General features: G+C 38.2%; 1 protein-coding gene across 6 annotated transcripts in view; it reads right to left on the bottom strand.

Annotated features, from left to right (window-relative positions):
• negr1 (neuronal growth regulator 1) overlaps nt 1–22,086 on the bottom strand; it is a 156,110-nt gene that overhangs the window by 43,204 nt on the left and 90,820 nt on the right. For all 6 annotated transcript variants that reach the window (XM_067513235.1, XM_067513239.1, XM_067513236.1 and 3 more), the window contains exons 4-5: nt 13,048–13,179; nt 2,489–2,609 (exon numbers count right to left, since the gene is read on the bottom strand). In XM_067513235.1, coding sequence (XP_067369336.1) covers nt 2,489–2,609; nt 13,048–13,179 — 253 coding nt within the window. The remainder of the gene's footprint in view (nt 1–2,488; nt 2,610–13,047; nt 13,180–22,086) is intronic.

Raw genomic sequence — 22,086 nt, 5'->3', positions numbered from 1 at the left:
AGGAAGATTTGCTTGTCAGAACTGTCACACTACTTCCGATAGGGACAAACCGGTGGAAGCACTGCCCTGATAGTATAGCTGCATCAATACAGAGCCAAAATGAAAAGTGGTGCTGATTTTGCACAAATGGGCAATGAAATAGTTGCAGCCGGTGTTAATGTTGTACAGAAACACGTTTTCATGATGAGTAATAAATGAAGAAATCACCATTTAGCCATGTAAAAAAATGCACTGAAAGAACAAGTCCTTGAATTAAGCAAAGACTAGAATCATGCCAACTTGGCTCCTTAGCAATTTGAATAAATTGAAACCACCCCATAATTACAATTAGCACAGTGTGAGCTGATGATTGAAATTGTGCTCACCAGGAGTGGGTAAATGATGGGTAATGGGGGTAATTTGGTTTTTAAATTCAAGAACTGACACTTGAATTTAGACTGATTGATGTATATGTAGTGAATGATTTAGGCCAGTTGCCAGCAAACATTTTATTAGGATGCAAGGTGAGGACAAGGCACAAATGACTTGCTGGAACATTTGTGTGGGATCTCCCCAGCCGCCAGACAAATGGAAGAGCAAATAAATTGATTCTGAGAAAGAAAAGCAAACAAATAAAAACAAGCAAATATATAACCTGTCAATGTAAACAAGACAGCCAAATGTCAGCATGAAAGATTTAAAAACCCACTCTAAAACCATTTAATCCTAAAATACCCGGGGACCTCCTTGAAACAGTATTTATATATAACTATGAGCATTTTTATTTTTTTTTGTACATCTGCTTTCAAACAACCTCTTTCACTGCCAACACATTGATTTCATTATTGCAAAAAAACACAGGAGAAGGCGTGGAAAAAAGTTAACATAGAACCTAAATAAAATTTAGTCATTTTAATTGAATTTGAATGTACCAATTACACCTTTCTGCTATGTCATGCTAAAAAGTCATTGTCAAACCAAGTATCTAATGCTTCCCAAGGACTTTTCAAACTTCAGGCAAATTTAAGATTGTTCAATGTTGTGACAGTCTTATTTTTTTGACTGTCACAGAAGACACAATGCCACAGCAGAGCTCACATGCAAGTTTACGTGGTGGTTCTGATTTTTGCTGGATCAACTTGCAAGTCTATTGTACGACATTTTCTTTGATTTGTATACTGAAAAGACATTATGACCACCCCTGCCTAATATAGTGCTGTTCTGTCGCATGCTTCCAAAACAGCACTGTCCAGCCGAGGCACAGACTTTGTTGTTCAGACCTTTAAACCTGGCCCAGGGTGTAACGTCGGTTGTCCCCTGCTTTGCCAGGTTAATCCTTGATTTCACCAGTCCACATGTTGAAGTCCAGTGTGCAATATACGTAACCCAAAGTTAGTCCGGATGTGTATCTCTTGCTTGTAAGTTACCTTGCATAAAAACTTCGGCCAAATATCTAAATGTTAATGTAAATGTGAGCATCCAACATAGTGGATATGAAAAACAACATTTTGAGCTACTGTTGAAGGAAAATCTGACCATCTAATATAACCCACATATTGAGATCAGTGTTGTTAGAACAAAATCAATCCATATTCAGTTCAACTGTGAGTGCTTTTGCTCACTAGTTTATTGACAATTCGCATGGATTTACTGTCTAATGATGCATTACATCTGTTGTGGAGAGCAAAACTAGTTTTTTTTGCTTTATGTCAGTTTTACAAGGTCTGTGAGGCAGGAGAAGGAATACTAAAACTTATATTTAACTTATAAAAGTTTTGTATCTCTCTTTCTATCTTTACACTATTTAACATAACATTTTTAATATAACATACTATTTATGGTCTGTCCTAAAGTCAACATCAAAGATACAGCCAAAGTCATAAGTAACTATCGTCAACTGCATGAAGAACAAGGAGTGCTGGAACAGATGGCAAAGCCCCCACAGATCCCTGATCCAAAGTCAGTCTGGGATTACATGAAGAGACAGAAGTACTTCACACAATCTCCACCAAAGAACTGTGGCAAGATGCTTGGAACAACTTACCTGCCAATTACCTTGAACAACTGCACAAGTGTACCTGGGAGAGTTGGTACTGTTTTAAGGGGAAGAGGCGGTCAGACCGTTTGATTTGCTTTTCTGTCCTTTACTGAACGTAGTTTATGTGTTAATTGATAAACTATTCAGAACTGTCTAAACCTTTTGCACAGTTTGGTACATTGTTACAGATATACAATAGAGGTAAGACACACACTATTTCAAGCAGTTAATATATGTGCAAAGTACAACCTCAAAGTACCTGCTCCTTTGACTGAAATGAGCTGCAAACGTTTCAATATGCTTAGAAACAAGAAACAGAAACCCTGCTTCTAAAATAATTCTAGTGGACATTGCAACAATGATGAAGCTGTGATGGAGCTTTGATACACTAAAGTTGTATCCAGTAGAAGTCTGGGATTTTGCTGTCAATACACTTTGTAAGGACGGCTTATATAATACAACTAGGCTCACCTTTTCTCACCCTTGTACCACTCGAATGTCGGAGAAGGCAAAGCAGCTGCCTCACACCTTAGCAGAGCTGTGCGTCCGAGACCGACTCCATGGCTTTTCATCTCATGGATGGCTGGTGCAACTGTAGAAAGCAAAGATAAAATGTTAGCAGGCAAAACATACCAGGAGGAAAATGAAAACACACAAGGAAAGTGATTAAGTGACGTGCAGACACTGAGCACTTAGGAGTGAGGGTTGTTGAACTTGAAAATGACAACCTCTGACATCCTGGTCAGTGCACACATTATATAGTGTAAACTCAATACTCAGAGTCTACAGAGGCGGAGCTGGGGAAAGGAGAGGGCATCCACCCACAATGTTAGGAAAATGAAATGAATTGCACTGCATGGTGATAAATGGCTTAATGGAAGTTCAAAGACTCAATGGTGGAGGCAGGTTCTGCGAATGCAAAATGTGGGTCCTTTCATGTGCAGAAATGTGGTGTAAATCTCTTTGCAAGAGAAATGAAGGTTGCTTTACATTTGAACAGATTCTAAAGCTGCCCACTCCTTTTGTACTTCAAATATTTACCCCCTTTATAGTAACACAGGCTTGAAAGACATTTGTGAATTTAAGTTATAGACTTACAACAATGGACAAAACCAGCCAGAAGAAGAAAAAAAACTAAACAAAAAAAAAAAAAAAAAAGAAACTGTGTCTCACTTGTCCTTTAGTGGTATAATGGAAATAAAGATGTTCATTTGAAATAATTGGCAATTAAATTCATAAACAGCGGAGGGTTAGACTGAATAAAATGGACTTTAGTGTCAAGATCAGGGGTACCAGCTGTAAGTGGCACTGCTTCTCGCAAAAACTTAATGTGTGTACTGGATCACATCCAGTGGTATGATGAGTGGTTGTCTGCTTCACTATTAATCAACACAGACCAGGAAACAGGAGAACCAGTCATAATAAGGGACAGAGCTAACATTGTGTATAAACTTGCCCCTAGACAGGTGGACATAAACTGACATACAAACACAATGAAAATTACTTTGTGGAATTCCGACATATTTGAATAAAGCATGTTATACATGCAAACCCAAAATAAGGGTCAGTTCTGCAGCTACAGTAGCAGTATATTTTCCAGTAATAGCTAAAAGGGAGATCTGGACTATTTATATTCCTGATGATGAGCCTTAAAGACTGACCTGCCAGTCAGTAGTCTGCATCTTTACTTTCAATTGCACTTGGAGACATTCCTAAAGTATGACCTCAGTATGGGCTTCTGTAGCTTCTCTGAATTACACAACACATTGGTCCACACTGGCATCAAATACCCAATGAATTTCTGAATGGTGTTTCCAGAAGAATAGGATGGTTCTAACCCAAATTCTAGGTATGCAGATGTAGCAACATGTTTCAATATAGCAAATACTATATAGTGTATGGCAGTGTGGTTAGCGCATCACAGCTAGAAGGTTGTAGGTTCATATCCCCGGCTGACCCAGGCTTTTCTCTGTGGAGTTTGCATGTTCGCCCTGTGCCTGCGTGGGTTTCCTCCGGCTACTCCGGTTTCCTCCCACTGTAGAAAGACATACACGTTAGGTTAACTGGTGACTCTAATTTCCCCACAGGTGTAAATGTGAGGGTGAATGGTTGTCTGTGTGTGTGTCTCTCTATGTTGGCCCTGAGATAGACTGGTGACATTTCCAGTGTGCCTCTCGACCTATGACAGCTGGGATAGGCTTCAGCTACCCCACGGTCACAGATAATGGATGGATGGATATATAGTACTGTGGTGTATCATGTGGGAGAGACACAGCATGGTTTTAATGTGTTCAGTGATGACGGATGCCTGTCCGCTAACCCTTTTATGCATCCTAATGAGCATCATATGACAAGTTATTAATGTTTTGTCATTGCATATGTAAACTGTATATTTTTACTTTTTCTCTTCTATGGGTGGAGTGAATATTCTGAAGGACTTCCGTGTGGAAAAGAACTACAATAACCTGCAAGCTACACCAGAATGTTTAGTATTTAACAGTGTGTACCAGAAAACAGCTGTGCACTCCTTATAGGAAAGGAAAGGAAAAAGGAGAGAAATTTTTACCAGGGCACTACAGCAAAGAAATATAAGCCAGTAACAAGTATGACAAAATCAATGCAGTGTGCCGACTGACAGGGGCTTAGTGAATTCTCGTAATCCTCCATTGGTGTCATTGTGCGAACCATTGATTATCTGACGCCTCTGAAAGTGCAAGGGTGACCTGGCTTATACACTGCACAGTTACGAGGACAGTGGACATGGTGTCAAAGGAAGGTGTGTATATACTTCACACGCAGCCACCATCTTTAATTTTTAAATTGGGAACACAAACTGATAGCAAATTTGCTCCTTTCATATAGCTGCTGTATTTTCTGTTTGGGCGAGGAAGCATTTTGATGCGTTTCCTTTTATTTATTACCGAGTGGGTTGGCTCTTTGCCGATGCGTAAACTGTGCCTTGTTTATTACACAAAAAATTGGAACTTGATTTTGTTGTCCTCTATCAGGAGTTATTTAAAATCCTGGCAAACACAATTTGATTAAAAAAAGCAATCAAGAAAATATTGGTTGTCAACACGTAGTACTATCCCTCCTATGGTGTAGCTGAGGAGTTGTTGATTAACTATGAATCTACTATAAACCCAGATTTTTCCTTAAATAACCCGGTGTCGATCCAGGCATATGGCTCATCTATCATCGTGTATCAAGGGCACCTCTCACAAAAGTTCAGAAGACTAAAGTTTCTTTTCTGCAAGTGTGCAATATAGCCATATAGCTGTTGCAAACAGCATAGAAGAGGAAAAACAATACCCCCACTAGTTTTCTATGTGGTCCTGGATTTTTTATTCATATCAATAATATCAAGTCCTTTCAATTTAGATCTTGGCACTAAGATCTGTTAAGACAGATCACAACCATAAAATCTAGCCTAATCCAATAACTCCAATTTCTACTTGCTGGCCTGTCCTATATCATCCTACATTGTGCAATACACATTAGGATTGGGAAAGGAATGCAAAGTAATGCACTAAAAATCACGACAGCCCAATAATCCAGGTAATTTAGTGCCTAGGAAATGCTGTGGTGGTGCTGTAAATCATGCCTGTAGTCACTGCGACTTCACCACATAGGGGTGAAGGTTTGGATCTAGGAATAGCTCAGTCACGGTAGAAAAATGGGCACTGTGAGGTCCTGCTGGGTGACAAATAGCCACTTGTGGGTCGATCAGACACAGACTTTCTTATCTGCATTATGCAAAGCTTATCATCAACACAAGGATGATGGTTCCAATTGTACAGTGCATCTGTACAAAGTGCATGAAACAAGCATATTAATGTAGAATAAAATGTTTGACCTTCTCTCCATCTAATATTAATAGCCAGGGTTTGTTGAAAGCATCGCACCTTAATGTACCAGGCTTCACTAAGTCACTTGCCTTTAGCAATCCTCATGTGCCTATTAATGATTAATTGGTGTGCTTCAAGACTAAATATGATTTATTTAGCTACAAACTATTGTTTGCCAAGAGAACCCACAGAACGCAGGCTTTTTAATTAAAAGATCAATTAATAACCCTACCTCTTCAGCCAGATTTGAAAATGAGTTTTCATTGCAATTAAGAAATGGACTCATCAGTGCATGACTTATCAGCTTACACAGAGACAGTGTTCCCCACTGCCATCTGTGGGCTTCATTGTCCTGTTTTTTTGTCAGTCAGGAATGGTTGTACTGCCAAGATTTATTAATTCATTAAGATTTCTATTCAGAACAGCTAGAGAACATTGTGTTCGTTCTTTTTATACAATGCAATGTGTATAAATACTGGCTTAGTGTGCCGGACTATATGGGTTGACAGCACCGGGGATCTGTGTTTAACATGAAACGGTTCAGGGTACAGAGACCCTACCTGTCTTGCTAAATGCACGGTGTAGACCACTCTCCAACTAGAACTTGTGAAAGTATTGATACAATGTTACAAGAGAGTTTAATAATTCATCTCCAGGTGTGAAGTATGAAAGCATGAAACATAATAAACAGATGGGTGTAAATATACAATGTTAGTATATGCAGTTTGGATTTGTTGTTACATATTGTAATAGCAAAAAATTACAGACCAGGGCCAAAGATGAAGTTCCAGGGAGTCAATCAATTTTGAATTGATACAAGCAAGAACATTTATTCTGCAGAAGATAAAGATTTCGCTCATTTATTCATGCCCTGCATGCAGCAAGGAATCCAAACAGCAATCAAGACGAGAGCTTTGGAGAGATGTAGAGAGATGGATTTACATCCAAACAGCTTGAGGGTACTGGCTTTAACTCTACTTAGGATTGGATCAGAATCCAATTCAAGGAAGCCTTCTTTTTTGAATTGCAAGCCACAGTATTTCAGTGGATACCGCAAACTGTCAACAAATGCTCACCTGAGATTCTGTGCCTGTTGTTAAAATACTCCCAATAACATTTCCTTATTTTACGGAGCTGTAAAATTTGATTCTACGTTTTATCCGGCAGCGAAATACACCGCAGGCTAATATGTGCACACGCATTCACTTGCACACACAGCATGTAGGACATGCATTTATTAACACACAAATGATGTGTATTCATTACTCGTGAAGAGTTGTTCACTTTGTTGTCATTACCTGACATTGTAAGTGTTTGCTCATAACAATGAGTGTCTGGACCATAAGTAAACAGGTTTAGCTTCTCATTTTCTTCGAGATGGTCCTGACTCCCCTGACAAAGTTGCTCAAGGGAGAGGAGCATGTTGTAGTTGTATCTGCTAGAGCAGGGCCTGAATTCCAAACGTGTCTGAATAATTGAGCCTTAGATTGAAATGCAGTGACAGAACAAACAAAAGACAAGGCAATGCAAAGAATTTGAACAAATCATAATATGCCCGAGTAGCTCCAATGTAGCTCCAAAATCTATCAATACTACGGCTATAACTGCTTCCAGCAGTTCTAATGTGCAAGCTCATAATTAATTAAAAGTGATCACAGTTTTGTTGGCCAATTACTGTAAGCAGAAAAGAAAGTGAGGTGCTCTTCTTTTAATAAACATGGCATAGTGAATATGTGAGCAGAATTCATATCTGCGGGGTAGTGAAGGAGGAAGGAGGTGAACAAATGGCTGGCAAACTCGGAAGCACACAGGGCACGGCTTCACACTGCAATGCAAGTAAAATTCGGCCGTGAAAGAAAGGGATGTTTGAGATAGAGATGGTGAGAGATGCCCCGGTATGGTTAAAACCTGAACTTTAAATCAAGATATAAAGGTTTAAGATCATTCAGGAAAAAGATAAATAAATAAACTAAAAACAAAGTTGAGCGTACGAGACGCCTAATTAAACTTCCAAATGTGTGTCAAAGGCCCAGCTACAGCAGTGTAGCACTTTAGAGAGTCTTTAAGGATTTCTTTGCTCTAACTTTCTCATAAACGTGGCTCTTATATAACCAGTGAATTTTTCTTAAGAGAATATTTTATTACTTTCTTAAAAGTCAGACGTTTACATACACTAAGATCACTATGCATTTAAACAATTTGGAAAAACCCAAATGTTGATTTCATCGCTTTGGAAGCTTCTTATAGGTTCATTGACAACATATTCAGTTAATTGGAGGCACACCAGTGGATGCATTTTAAGACACACCTCAAACACACTGCTTCCTTCTGTGAGGGAGGAAATATTAAAGCAACATCTCAAAACATCAGCCAGGAAGTTACGGCTTTGGCTCAACTGGGTCTTCTAAATGGACAAGGAACCTAAACGTACTGTAAAATCAGTTACAAAGTCACTTAAGGACAACAAAGTCAATGTTTTGGAATGGCTATCACAAAGCCCTGATCTTTATCTTATAGAAAATTTGTGGGCAGAGCTAAAAAGATGTGTATGAACAAGGCGGCCTACAAACCTGACTCAGTTACACCACTTCTGTCAAGAGGAATGGGCAAAAAATTTCAGGAAACTATTGTGAGAAGTTTGTGGAAGGATATCCAAAACGTTTGACCCAAGTCATAGAGTTCAAAGGCAATGCTCCCAAATACTAAGGATGTGTATGTAAGCTTCTGGCTTTGAAGAAATTAATAAAATATTATCTGTCTCATTATTGTGGCATTTAGCAAGTGAAATAATTTTGGTAATTCTTACTGACCTAAACCAGGGAAAGGTTAGTCCGATTTAATGTCAGAGAGAAAAAAAGGTTATGTGTCTTTTCATACAGTGTATGTAAACATCTGGTTACAACTGCATATAAAATATTTTTACCAACATAAGAAAAGAGAGACAGATATGCTTAAATGCCAGGGTCTCCCTCTTCTACATTAATAATTCAAACACCTGTGGTGCCAACATCAGATGTGTCTTTTTCACACAATTACTGTATTTCCCGCAAATTGATTGATTTGTTTTATGTTAATCACATGGACACAAAGAGACATTTAGAACATCTGGTGTGGTTTCAAATTGCTTTAGTTGAAGCATCTCAAACAGTGACAAGGAAATAAAATGTAGCACAACAAGACAGCTGGCTGTCTCTGTTCTTTCAATGTGTGACTAAAGTTTGTGCAAACTGTCAAATCCCATCTTTCAACGTGAATGTGTTCAAACTCTATGGTGTCACTCATTCAATAAGTAGTGGGAACAGACAGCTCTGCGGGGAGAGCTCTTTGGAAACTGCAAAGGAAGGTCAGACATGTTTCATTCCTCAGCTTGATAAAGAAACAGGTTTTTCTTATTGTTTTATCTGTATGTAGTTAGCAGTGGATGCCTTCATCCTACAATGAGGTGGCTTTATTAATTAATCAAGCGCTGGCTTTTCATCTCAGGTAGAGGGGTTTCATGGTGGTTTCCTTCTTATTCATCCCTTCCACTCAGCCATCTAAATGTGATATTTATGCCTTTGAGTCACACTGTGCACTGAGAATTTCAGCCAATAACTGCACCCACCTGCAGTGAAGATGAATATGTAAATTTGAAAAGTAGGTCAGAGATCAAATTTCATCAGGTAAAATCACTGCTGAAATATCCCTTAGCCAAGCAGGGCTTTTTAGCCAATCTGATTCCTGCGTGACCTTCTGGATGGCTGCCATCACTCAGGTTTAACTGATAAAAGTATTCAGTCACCATTCTCTTATCACTGCAAGTATAAAGACTAGAGGTACAGGCAGGCCAGTAATTTAATTAATGCTATCTGATTAAGGCAGTCGTTTGAGCCTTAGAAAATTTCAAGCAGAGGTTACATGTAGTGGATTTAACATTTGAATAAAGCTGCACAATGACAATGCCTCATCATATCATAGAAAGCCAAATGGCAGGCTTAGTGTTATGGAAGGCATAGTGTTATTAAAACTCCAAACATGCTGAAGCTTAATTTGGTTTTCATTACTTTGGTTTGCTTATTTTAATTAGTGGCCTTAATCTGCAATTAGCCCGGAGGTCAACTATACTCTCTGCTTAAAAAAAAAACAATTGTTTTGAAAGCTGAGAGAAATTGTTTGGACATGTATTTAATTAGACTGTTAACCCATGAAATGTCAGTGTCACTCACTCCCGTCTTGTCAGAATGATCAAAGAGAAATAGTGGAGGCATGAGTGACGGATATTGGTGAGTTAATGTAACTGTCATAAGCAAGAAGTCCACATGGCGAAGATCAATGCTGATGTCTAAGAATCACACCATGCTATTGCATTAAATAATTAAACAACACAAGCCAATGACATTTGTCTGTCAATCGTTAAAATGTTATCTAAAAATCTAAAGAGTGAATTTCACATTGTTGACTAACAGAGTAAAACGACACGTGCAACAATAAAAAGAGGCAAAGCTGATTCTGTCAGCCAAGTAAACTAGCCGTAAGAGCATTTGCACATAAAGTGTAATATTTTTAGTAAAGTTCATTTCTAGCTTTTTGCTATGTAATTCCCGTCTCTTGTTTGAGATTTGATACTGGTGCACATCTTTATTTTACCTCTGAATGTGGTGTTTCATCCCTCCATTAACACCCCACACCCATGGACGCCTGGTGAATATGGCCTGATGTGTGACAGTAGAGCATGAATGATACAGTAGATTGGGCTATAGTCCAAATGCTTCCCTTTTTCCTTCACAGAGGGAGAACTGTGCCAATGTGGAGAGGAGGCAGTGAAGAGTGGCCACCAGCTGGCTTAGTCTCTGCCTGCTGTGGGCATATCAGCCGCTCCAATGGACAACTATAATTCATTTATCTTTTCCTTTTATATTTGTAAATAAGCCAATGTGAATCTTTTATTGAAAACACATTTACAAAATGTGTGCAGAGGTGAAACACTTACTATTAAATGCTACATGACACAAAGAACCCAAGTTCTTTGTTTCATGTTTCTGGCTTTTGACGGGGTTGACAACCAAAGTTGCCTTTTGCAGCTGTAATTTAAACCATGTATTGTTTCAGCAGGTCTCATAGATGCACAGCATTTTTTTGCACAGCAAGTTTTTTTATTGCAGCTTTTTAGCATTTCAAATGCTAAACAGCTGCAATAAAAAAAAACTTTCATGTGTGAGGTACCTATTCTGACTATACAGCTATATGTTGGCCATAGCTCAAACGAACCCTCAAGAATTACGAAATATTTATAACTTGGTGGGGGGGAGATTAACGCTTTGTGCAGACACAGGCTGGCACACAGGCATCACCTAGGTTAAACTAATTACTGCAGACAGATTTAGAATAAAGACTTGTCACAGAGATATATGTGTTGCATACCTGCAGAAAGATAGATTACCTGTCTACTGGATCTACCTTTCAACACCGTTTGATTAAACCATGTGTACCATCTCCAACTTTAAAATTTTATAAATCTTCTAACCCTCTGGTTCCTCAAATCACATAATATTATTATTCAAAAGTGTATTATCATTAACCTTGCAACAATCTGTTTTATTTACTTCCTAAAGTAAAACCCTTAGAAGAAATTTGTTTTTAATGATCATCATCTCTGATCATCAGTCTGATTCCAAACTATTCACTCAACATTAAGCTGCAGCTTTAACAGTTTAAGTAATAGTAACAGTGCCCCCCAAAAAACTTTTTGTTTTGTAATTCATAACATTTCCAACAATTAATTTTTCAGTAATGTGTAAGAGTTTACAGCTGCATTATTTTATTTAAAGAAAATTGTTAAAAAACTCATTCTCTGCTATGACAAGATAACCTTGTAAAGCATCATATAATAAACAGAAATCATACCAACTATTAGAAATCAGTTTATAAACAAATAAACATCATACAAACAATATCTAAATATTCTCAGAGGTACAGCTTAATAAGTAAGAAACGGTAACAGGCATGGCCCTGTAGCTCTGTCAGCTTCAGATAACTCTGGAAAGTGAACAAAAAGTGACTCACTTGACCAGCTACAGCAAGCTCCCACCAAAAGTGTCACTCCTATGGTCAAACTGGTGACTTTGTGTGATAGCAAAGTAAAGTCTTCCTGATCCCTTTACTTGTTTTAATATTTAACCTACCCACCCCTGCTGTCTTGATTTAAATATGGCATCTGCCTATAAGATAATAATACTATAACTTAGCAATCGAGAATATCTCCTTTGTTCTGTTCCATAAAGACAATGGCAGTTGTCAAAGCACTTTTCATCCTTGAACCCATGTCTCAGTAGAGCTATAAATAACTGGCCTCTAAAACTCTACTCTGGTCCAGCTCATTAGTCAGCCACGCATTACACAGAAATAATGGCCACAAGACTTGGTTTTATAATGAAGCCAAAATGAAAGCTGTATTAACACAGAGAGATGGAAATAGAGCACATGCATTGTTTGACTCAAAGATGTCATAAAATTTAAATTATAATTAAACTGTCAAAACTGAATATAAAATAAATTCTCTCTGTTTCTTAAAACCTGAATTAGAAAAACCGGTGATTAACTTTCAGGATATGACTCAGTAACATGGCCAGGAGGAGCCTTTTTTTCTTTCACTTCTCCTCCCCTTTGTGTCTGAGACCGCCAGGCTGATCAGCTTTGCCAAAAGTGAGATTTAGCGCAGAGCATCTGTGCAGAAACCCTATTGAACAACAGTGAAGTAAAGAAGAACTTTTAAAAGAGAAGGAATGGCAATAATTGTCAAGCACCCATTCCAGCTGATACTTACGAGTGGTGATTTCCATGTGACCACGACAGCTAAAGCCCAGTATCATTCATTAATGCCCTGGCTCCTCATTACTGTCTCCTCACACTTTTGAAAGACTCATTACCTGCATAATGGAATAGTGCTTAGAACAGTCAGACCTTTCCTTAGTGTGAATTAATCACCTACATGCACAGACAAAAAGGGAATTCTCACATTAAATATTAAGAAACTTCAAGTTCTAGCTTTCTACTTTTTCAAACTTCTAGAAGGTGTACTTTCTTGAAGTACACCATCAGGGACATGACACTGGTATCACTGAAAACTGCCCTGGCGTCTTTCATGTGTCTCCAAGGCTAGTGTGGGGAAAAAAGAAGCAAGAGAGAAGAAAGAGATATACTTACAGTTGACTGTGACTTTTACTGTTTTGGTGTCGGGAGAGGCAATGTCATTTAAAGCGCTGCATTCGTAGTCTCCAGCCTGGTCCCTAGTGATAGCGGTGATGTTAAGATATTCGCCACTGTCATACTTCCTGGCTGGAAATAGAAAAATGGAGGCAAAGTACTTACACAGTGTCTACAAAGAATACAAACACAGCCCACAAGGACACATCCACTCAGTATATGCGTAGTAAACATCATTCAAGTTTAAACCTGAGTAGAATAGATGCAATTTGATTAGGTATAGTACTGAAACTCCAGATTACCTTCTCTACATTCTAAAATGGCTGCAGATTAGCAGCGCATCAATATGTTCATATTGATTAGGCGGCAGGAAATGAAATAATGGTGTATTCCCACTCATCCACTCATTATTTGCTCAACTCCAGACCATGCAGTTAGAGCTACTTCTTGGAAGACAGACAAATTCAATGGCTCAATGCACATGTCAGTGCTTTATCGTTAGCTAACGATGCCAAAGGCAGGAGCAGCAAAGCACCATGACTGGCATATTGGCAGGGGTGTAGTGCACCTAAAACCAACATGTCTTCTCCAATCAGCTAGAAAACAAGCCAACATAGTTACTGGTGACAGGTAAGTGTAAATGTATTCACTTATCTTTAACTTATTTACATAAATATAATACTAGTAACAACTGAACATATGAAAGTACTGAAATAATAGGATGAGATACATATATATATGTATATATATATATATAAGGATATAAGGATATAAATAAATCATTAGGACAAAACATATAGGTGAAGTCAATTTCAGTGAAGTACTGAAAATTATTTATTTAGGTTAGATAATTAATGACTATAAGGGCATTTTAAATAGGCCTACTTCATGTCATTTAAAGTAGTACATAGACTATAGTAGTAAAATAATATATTTGAGTTTTAAATTGTTGAGTAAGAGAAAAGCTATTTCCATCTAGTACTTTACCTTGGACTGCAGATACACCAGCAGATACAATTGCAAATATTACACATCTATCATTGATATTTTGATTGTCACACTGAATTTATGGATAGACAGATAGATAATGAAATGTTACAGTGTTCTCGTATGGTTATAGAATCTCAGCATACAATTTTTCTGGTGGTATTGTAGGTTTGGAATCAAAGATGCGTGGCAAGATTTGGGAGGCATGGGAATCAAACAGAGTGCACAGTCAAGCAAAACTGAGTTCAACGTACCACTAATAACGCTAACTCAGCAATATCTCAAAAAAGGGGGCTAAAATCAAGACAATCCATGTATCAGGAGTGGAAATACTGACATTCTGTGCTGCCAGTCTCCTCTGCAAATTAGCTGAATTCTTATATAATGCCACAGCCTTATTCCGCAGCTCTGGTGGCTTTTTATCTGCTAAATACTATGTCAAAAAACTTGAAACTGAAGGCACTGTCGATAATGAGCTTTCCTGTTTCTTCTCACACTGCTGTGGAGGCAACAATGGAGTCCAAGAGTCTTGGCAAAGACACTGGTGGCTACACAAACAACAGCAAAGAAAAGAAAGTGTTTGAAAAGCTCATCCATAAACAAGCATCGGATGTGTCTGAAAAACAGACCTGTTAATATGCCAAGAGAGCACCGGGACGGAGACATTACACAAAGGGGCTCTATTTTTGTAACAGTGCATGGCACATGGCTTTGCACCAGTGAAGAAGCAGATTATATTGGGTGAGCACAATTTTTTTTACTAATCTTACTGATGTGGGAAGGGATGTGCAGTACAGATTGTGTCAGAATAGTGATCAAATAGTGCAGTGCAAGTCTGATGTCAAAAATAGGCATTTGTGAGACTAGGTTAACATGGCGCAATGCACAGCAATATTGGAGCTTTTATTAATGACTTTACTTAGGGGATATGTACATAAACAGATATAGGAAATGCTGTTGTGAAGAATTTGATAGAAATGTATCAGGAACTAAGTAAGCAAGTCAGAAATGTTAACTATCAATATCTGACATGCCAGGAGACTCTACAGGTGACCGTGAGTAAAGTCTTATGTACTACAGAGGAACAGTTTTTAGTTGCATATTAAATCTGAAATATGTTAATTCATTTAAAACTTATTTAAAATAAAGATGTTTATTGATGTATAAATTGTTCTTACTGTAGCCTTAGTCCAAGTGAATGTCTGTGCGACAACACACTGACACCTACAGGCTCTGTAATATACCTAAAATTAAAGTTATGACAGAAGGATCAATCTGTTCCACTGAAAAAGTAGGTCTCCTGCTAAGATAGGCTACCAGTCTGCACTTCTAATCCTGATTATAGACATCACATCTTCTTCAAAACTGTAACTGAGCAGTGAAGAAAGAGTTTTTTTTAACAAAAGAAAAGGCTTTATATAAAGGCTCATAATATATTACTGTTAAATACTACAAGAAAATTAAGCTAATTGTCAGTGCTGTTTGTGAGAAGCACATTTACTTTAGTTAAGTAATACTTTGGAATTAAATTTGTGTTTGAAAATAAATAAATAAACTGCATTGTTTTAAAATGTGACAGTCTAATTCACCATCTGTTATTTTAATCAAGCTACCTGTAGCGACTGCTGAAGCCTGGGGGGGTTTATTGATTCATATAAAGTACCCTTTCACATCAGCATGTGACACAGGTTTTGGCCTTTTCTGAATGGTCTGAAGGTTCAACCTCGCTCCAATCTGTGTCATGGGAGGCATCGAAAACACCTCACCACACTAAGATTCTGTATTGGGTGGTATACTGGCTCATTGGCAATTTTACTTATCTGGTATACTGGCTGTAATGTTCACATGGCATGGATTTCTCATATACTGCCATACTGTGACATAACTCAAAAAGCTGCAATAATTTTGTAGAAACTGTAGAATTTGGTTCACCGATAGAAGTTATTGAAATTGTTTATGGTTATGCAGCATTTGAAATGCTTCAACTGTTTCCCACCTTTGCAGCTGTTGCCACAAAACTACCAAAACCCAGTCTTCTTGTGTATCTCTACCAGAAGTGGGAAGTAACAAAGTTACTGTACTTAAGTAGGACTATTAGGTATCAGCCCTTTACTTGAGCATTTATTTTTCTGACAATTTTTTAGTTTTACACTCTACATTTTAACACAAATGTCTGTACTGTCTATTAATTACTTTTTCTTTCTTTTTTTTTTTGTCCTTTCAGCTTATCCCGTGAGTTCAGGTTCGTCACAGCGGATCATTGTCCGCATGTTGATTTGGCACATTTTTTATTTTCTATTTTTACGCCGGTTCCCCTACTGATGCAACCCTCCCCAATTTCTACTGGGCTTTGACCGGCACTGCACAGCTGGGGAGAGGAGTGGGCTGTTAGGGGTTCAGTGTCTTGCCCGGACACATTTCCACATATAGCCAGTGCCGGGGATCGAACCAACCGGGGATCGAGCTGACCCTGTTCTCCGTGGATGACTGCTTTTACCAATTGGTAAAAAATAATATAGATATATATAACCAAATTTAGCGAGAGGAATTGTCTTATTGTTGTCTGATGCAGTTTTCTAGCTGCTCAACAAGTCCAGGGCCTTTGTTGCTCATAGTTTTTTTATGATGTGCTAAATATTTTCTATTGGTAAAAGGTCTACATTGCAGGTAGGCCAGTTCAGCACCTGGACTCTTCTCCTGCAAAGCCATGCTGTTGTGATGGATGCATTGTTTTGCTGACATATGCAAGGCTTAACCTGAAAGACACATTGTCTGTACTTTTCACCATTGATGGTGCACTTCCAGATGTTTAAGCTGCCCTTACCATAGGCATTAATGCACCTCCCATACAACCAGAGATCCAGGCTTTTGAAATTATAACAAGCTGCATGGTTCCTCTGGGCATGGCGTCCATGGTTTCCAAAAAGTAATTCAAATTTTGAATCATCTGACCATAGAATTTTCAATTTAACTTTATATAGCGCCAATTCACAACAAAGTCATCTCAAGGTACAGATTAAAGTCAAGACTATAAAGATAGATCAAGAATCGATAGATCAATTTGGCAACAGTGGAGAGCTAAACTCCCTTTAACGGAAGAAACCTCCAGCAGAGTCAGGCTCAGGGTGGGCGGTCATCTGCCTTGATCGGTTGGGGTGAGTGGACAGTGGAGAGGGAAAAGAAAAGAGCAACAAAAAGCAACAACAGAACATCGAGCAGGTTGGTAGGACCAGTAGCTGCACACTAGAAAACACACAGCTCCAAAGCCGGGGACACCTGTAGAAAAGAACAGAGAGTGGGAGACAGAGAAGGACAAAGACAACTAAGGGAGAAAGAAGACGCAACATTGATGCCATACGGTGGTAAAAAATAAATGTGGGGTTAGAGGAGAGGAGAGAGGGACGAGAGAGGGAAAGAAGCTCAGTGCATCGGGGGATGGGTTGCCCAGCAGTCTAAGCCTATAGCAGCATGACTAAAACTAACTATAAGCAAAGAGGAAAGTTTTAAGCCTAGACCTAAAAGTAGAGAGGGTGTCTGCTTCCCGAATCTGAACTTGGGAGCTGGTTTCGCAGGAGAGGAGCTTGATAGCTTTAGGCTCTGCCTCCTATTCTACCTTTGGAAATTCTGGGAACCACAAGTAGGCCTGCATTCTGAGAGAAGCTAATGAAGGAGAAATGTGATCTTTCTTGCTAATTCCAGTCAGCACTCTTGCTACAGCATTTTGGATTAATTGCAGGCTTTTAGGGAGTTACTGGAGCCTCCTGAAAGTAGACAATTACAGTAGTCCAACCTAGAAGTAACAAATGCAGGAACTAGCTTTTCGGCATCACTTTGAGACAGGATGCTCCTAATTTTGGAAATGTTCCACAGGTGAAAGAAGGCTGTTCTAAAAATTTGTTTTATATATGAGGTAAAGGACAAATCCTGGTCAAACATAACTCCAGGGTTGCTTGCAGTAGTACTGGAAGTCAGAGTTATGCCATCTTGAGTAACAATATGGTTGTACAGCATATTTCTGTAATTTTTAGGCCCAAAAAACTAGGGCTTCAGTTTTGTTTGAGTTTAGAAGTAGGAAATTTGGGACATCTAGGCCTTTGTGTCTTGAAGGCATGCTTGAAGCTTTGTTAACTGATTCTTTTTCATCTGGTTCCATAGATATATATAGCTGGGCGTCATCAGCATTGCAATGCAAATATAGTTAGTGTCAGTGCCTCAGTGACAATTCTAGTACTCTTATACATGAAGATCTATCTGTAATATTACTCTGTATTGTAGTAAAACATGGCAAAGTTACTGTCAGCATCTATATGAATGTTAAAGTCACCCACTATGACTTTATCTCTATTAATAACTAAATCAGATAGAAAATCAGAAAATTCAATCAAAAACTCTGAATAAGGGACTGGAGGATGGTGCACAATAACATATAGAAGTGATTGTTATAAGTATGTTTAGGTCTAGGGTTTATTGGTAAGCTTGAGTGGAAGATTGATGCTACTCCTCCACCTTGGCCTGTGCTTCTAGGAATGTGATAATTAACATAATTTGGGAAGAGAGAGATCTGATATTTAATAACAACATTTAATTGTTATGGGGTTTTGTTCTGTAAGAGCAGTAGTCTTAACTTTTATTAGGTTATCATGATTAGCTCCTCATGTTCATTTTTGGTTTATGTAATTTAGTTGGTCGGGGAACAGACAGTCTCTATAGGTATTTGGGAGTTGTGGATTGGGAGATGGCTGTAAGGACACTGCAGAGAGGTGTGTAGGACTGGATCTCTACATACTAGGCTCAACTCTGGATTGTCATACTTTGGAGGCTGCAAAAACCTTATACTTGTTACAAAGAAGAAAAGAGAGGGAGACAGAGAAGCCATTGTTAATAACTATCTGCTAACCTAGCAGAGCTAAGACAGGTTAAATATGGAATTAGTTAATGTTAGCCAGCTATATGTTTTAGAAGAGCGGGTGCTTGTGTAATAATGAACAGCAGAAAACCATAGATGGTTGGATCTCCAAAGTCTTTGCAATTTTACATTGAGGAACATTTTTCTAAAATGGTTACACAATTTTTAGGCAATTTATCGCAAATTAGTGAACCTTTGCCCATCTTTACATTTGAGGGGCTTTGCCTCTCTGAAAATCATGTTACTGACTTGTGCCAATTAATCTAATTAGTTGTCAAATTTCAAATGTTTTTGATTTACAGCAATTACTTTTCATGCCTTTTGTTGCCCCTGTTGCTGCCATCAAATTCTAAATTACCTAATATTTTCCATGAAATGGTAAAGTGTCTCAGTGTGAACATTTGATATGCTGTTTTGCATTGTGTTTTTTTATATACGTTTTTGGAATTGGGGCTGTATTAACTTGTCGTAAACTATAAATAGGGACGTCTCACCACACCTGGCCTCGCTCTATGCTTCCTACTCCCCACTCTGTGCATGTAGAGCAGCTTGGCTCCATACTGGTCAAAGCGAAAGAAATACAACTATATTTTCATATTGGCTAATCTTACTGCTCTTCAAGTGCCAAAAAAATGCATCCAGTTGAGTTATCACCACAGATTTCCATAAATACTACACATAAGCAAGCTCTAATTTTCAGTCACATACGCAAGTGAAATGGAGGCATTGTAGACTGCAGATGTGTCTGCAGTCTTTTTAAAAATGAATTGGTCGACATGAGCTCAGACATCAGCCGATGCAGATAAATAAAACATGTCTCCATTACTTATCTTAATGTGGAGCTATCAAAGCCCCCAGCAACACAGACTCTTAGAACAGAACCAGCAGAACTGCATGTATATCCCCTTTTACAGGTTTTTAAGTGAGGTTTGCACTTCTATCCAATCAGAGAAGGTGAACTTCAGGTGCAAAACAGCACAATACAACACTATCTAACTATCTAACTAACTATCCCCTTAGTGAATTTATTTAAATTGTTGTGCTACATTTAGCTTGATTCCCAAAAGTTGCATATTGTAGCTTTAAATGTCACACACCAAACTGGAAATGTTACATATGAAAAAGAATATATCTTCAGTCTACTGGACAAATCTGTTTCACCTGCCTGATTTCATTTGGTCTGAATTTGTTTTCCTCAATAGCACAGGCATGATGCTGCCTCAAGCTCATCTCCAGACCAGAAAGTGTTTTTCCCGTGGCCTTAAAACTTTCAGTGTATGGAAGTGATGCCATTTTATAGCTTACTAAAAATAAAAATATATTTAATTGAATTGAAATCAATTGAATTCATGGAAACACGTTTTTTATTTAGATTTAAGGACAATAAATACCCCAGGTGCAGACTGTGCAAAGATGTGCCTGATATAATCCTGAACAGTGGGGAGCATGATGCTAAAAAGCAGTGGATACATGGAATGCCAAAACCAAGTGGCTGGTATGGTTTACAGAAACATCTGTGCTGAGCAAGGGCTGAAAGTTCAAGGTCAATATGGAATACAACTCTAAAGGTGCATGAGAATGACCAAGCTAAGATCCTGTGGGAATTTTAATGGTTAAAAAACTGGACACAGTAGTGGTGGAGAAGCAGAAGTAGGCTGTAGTGAAATATTTAGCAATCACAAGTGATAGTAACGTGTGCAGTTTGATTTAATGTGGTAACAAGCGTGGTTTCGGCCTGTTCATGACCAGGTTATGTTCGTCTTTTAACAACGCCTTCAGAAGCTGCTAGAAAACTCTCTACGTGCCAGGAAGTGGTATAAATATATAAATATTTGGCATATCTACTTTTTCAGCTCTAAACACTTTTGCAAGAATATTGTTGCTAATCGATAAAACCTTAAATTCCAGCGGACAGTTGTAGTTGCCTTCACTTGAGATATATGTGTGGCTGTTAGACAACCACGGGATTGATCTTTGTGTCTCTCATATACAAAGTATGTCCGAGATGAGGACAATGAACAAGTTATGCATGTGGGACACTCAGAACCCTTAGTTTCATTAATAATCTTAATGTTCTTGATTTACAGTCCAATTAATAACGTTTTTGCAAAACAGGAAATCTGGAGTAAAATTATGTTCAGGGCTAGGCCAGCACCATCAATGCTGGAAACTCTGTAATCAGATTGTGTCCTCCCAGTAACTAGCACAGATAAGCAGCACAAAGGCAGGTCATCCCTGCCACCATCAGCCCTCCGCGATTTCTAAGTAACAGGGTTTTAGCACTTATAAGCCTCTTTCATATAGGAATTCCGGATAATGTTATGAGAAGTCAACTCGGAGCAAAGAGTTTCTCATGGGAGAGGCGGAGAGGAGAGGAGACTATGGAACTATTTTATGCTATATGTAAATATAAATCAATAAAATATAAATTGAATTCATTGATCATTCTTTCCTTATCTAGTTGGCTTGGCTTGGCTGATCTCTTGTGTTACTACGCAGAGGCCACTGGAGCTGCATCCCAGCTGACACACAGACAAACAAACATGGTCATCACTCAAACTAAACTAAGTAGGCGTAAATAATTTGTGAAGTTTAATGAAATGTGTGCAGCTCTGTACTTTACCAGTGATAGAAGTGAATCGTTTTCTTGAAAGAAACTGATCTGATGTTTGGCTGTGGTTTGGTAAGTAGTTTTTAAAAAAGCGGTAGACTGTGGTTTACATGTACATACAGATTTTTTCTCCACTATAAGGCACTTTGTGTTGTGAACAGAGGACAGAGAGACAGATCAGTTAGTTATGGTAACTAATTTCTCTATTCTTTAATCAATTTAAACCTCACACAGTAACTAATGTCAGGAGCATTTTTTAATTCATGTTGACTTACGATTAATGGAGATTTCAAATCCATTTGATTTTACTATAGTAGAAATTATTTATTCATTTTAACTTAGTGAACCTAATAAACTGACAGCTAAGATAAAACTAAATCAGTCTTATCCAACAGTCCTACAGAAAATCCTCCATCATGAATGTGAAACCTGCTTTCAGTTGAAAATAAAAGGTGCTAAAATGAAAGAAAATTAACATATTTGTAGCATATGTAATTTTCTTTTTGTTAAAATAAAATTGGTATGGAAAAAAGTA

This window comes from Channa argus, chromosome 8 (assembly GCF_033026475.1).
Source record: "Channa argus isolate prfri chromosome 8, Channa argus male v1.0, whole genome shotgun sequence".
NCBI classification, from domain to species: Eukaryota; Metazoa; Chordata; class Actinopteri; order Anabantiformes; family Channidae; genus Channa; species Channa argus.
Note: the sequence above shows the minus strand (reverse complement) of the source record. Positions and strands in the feature narration are given on the sequence as shown.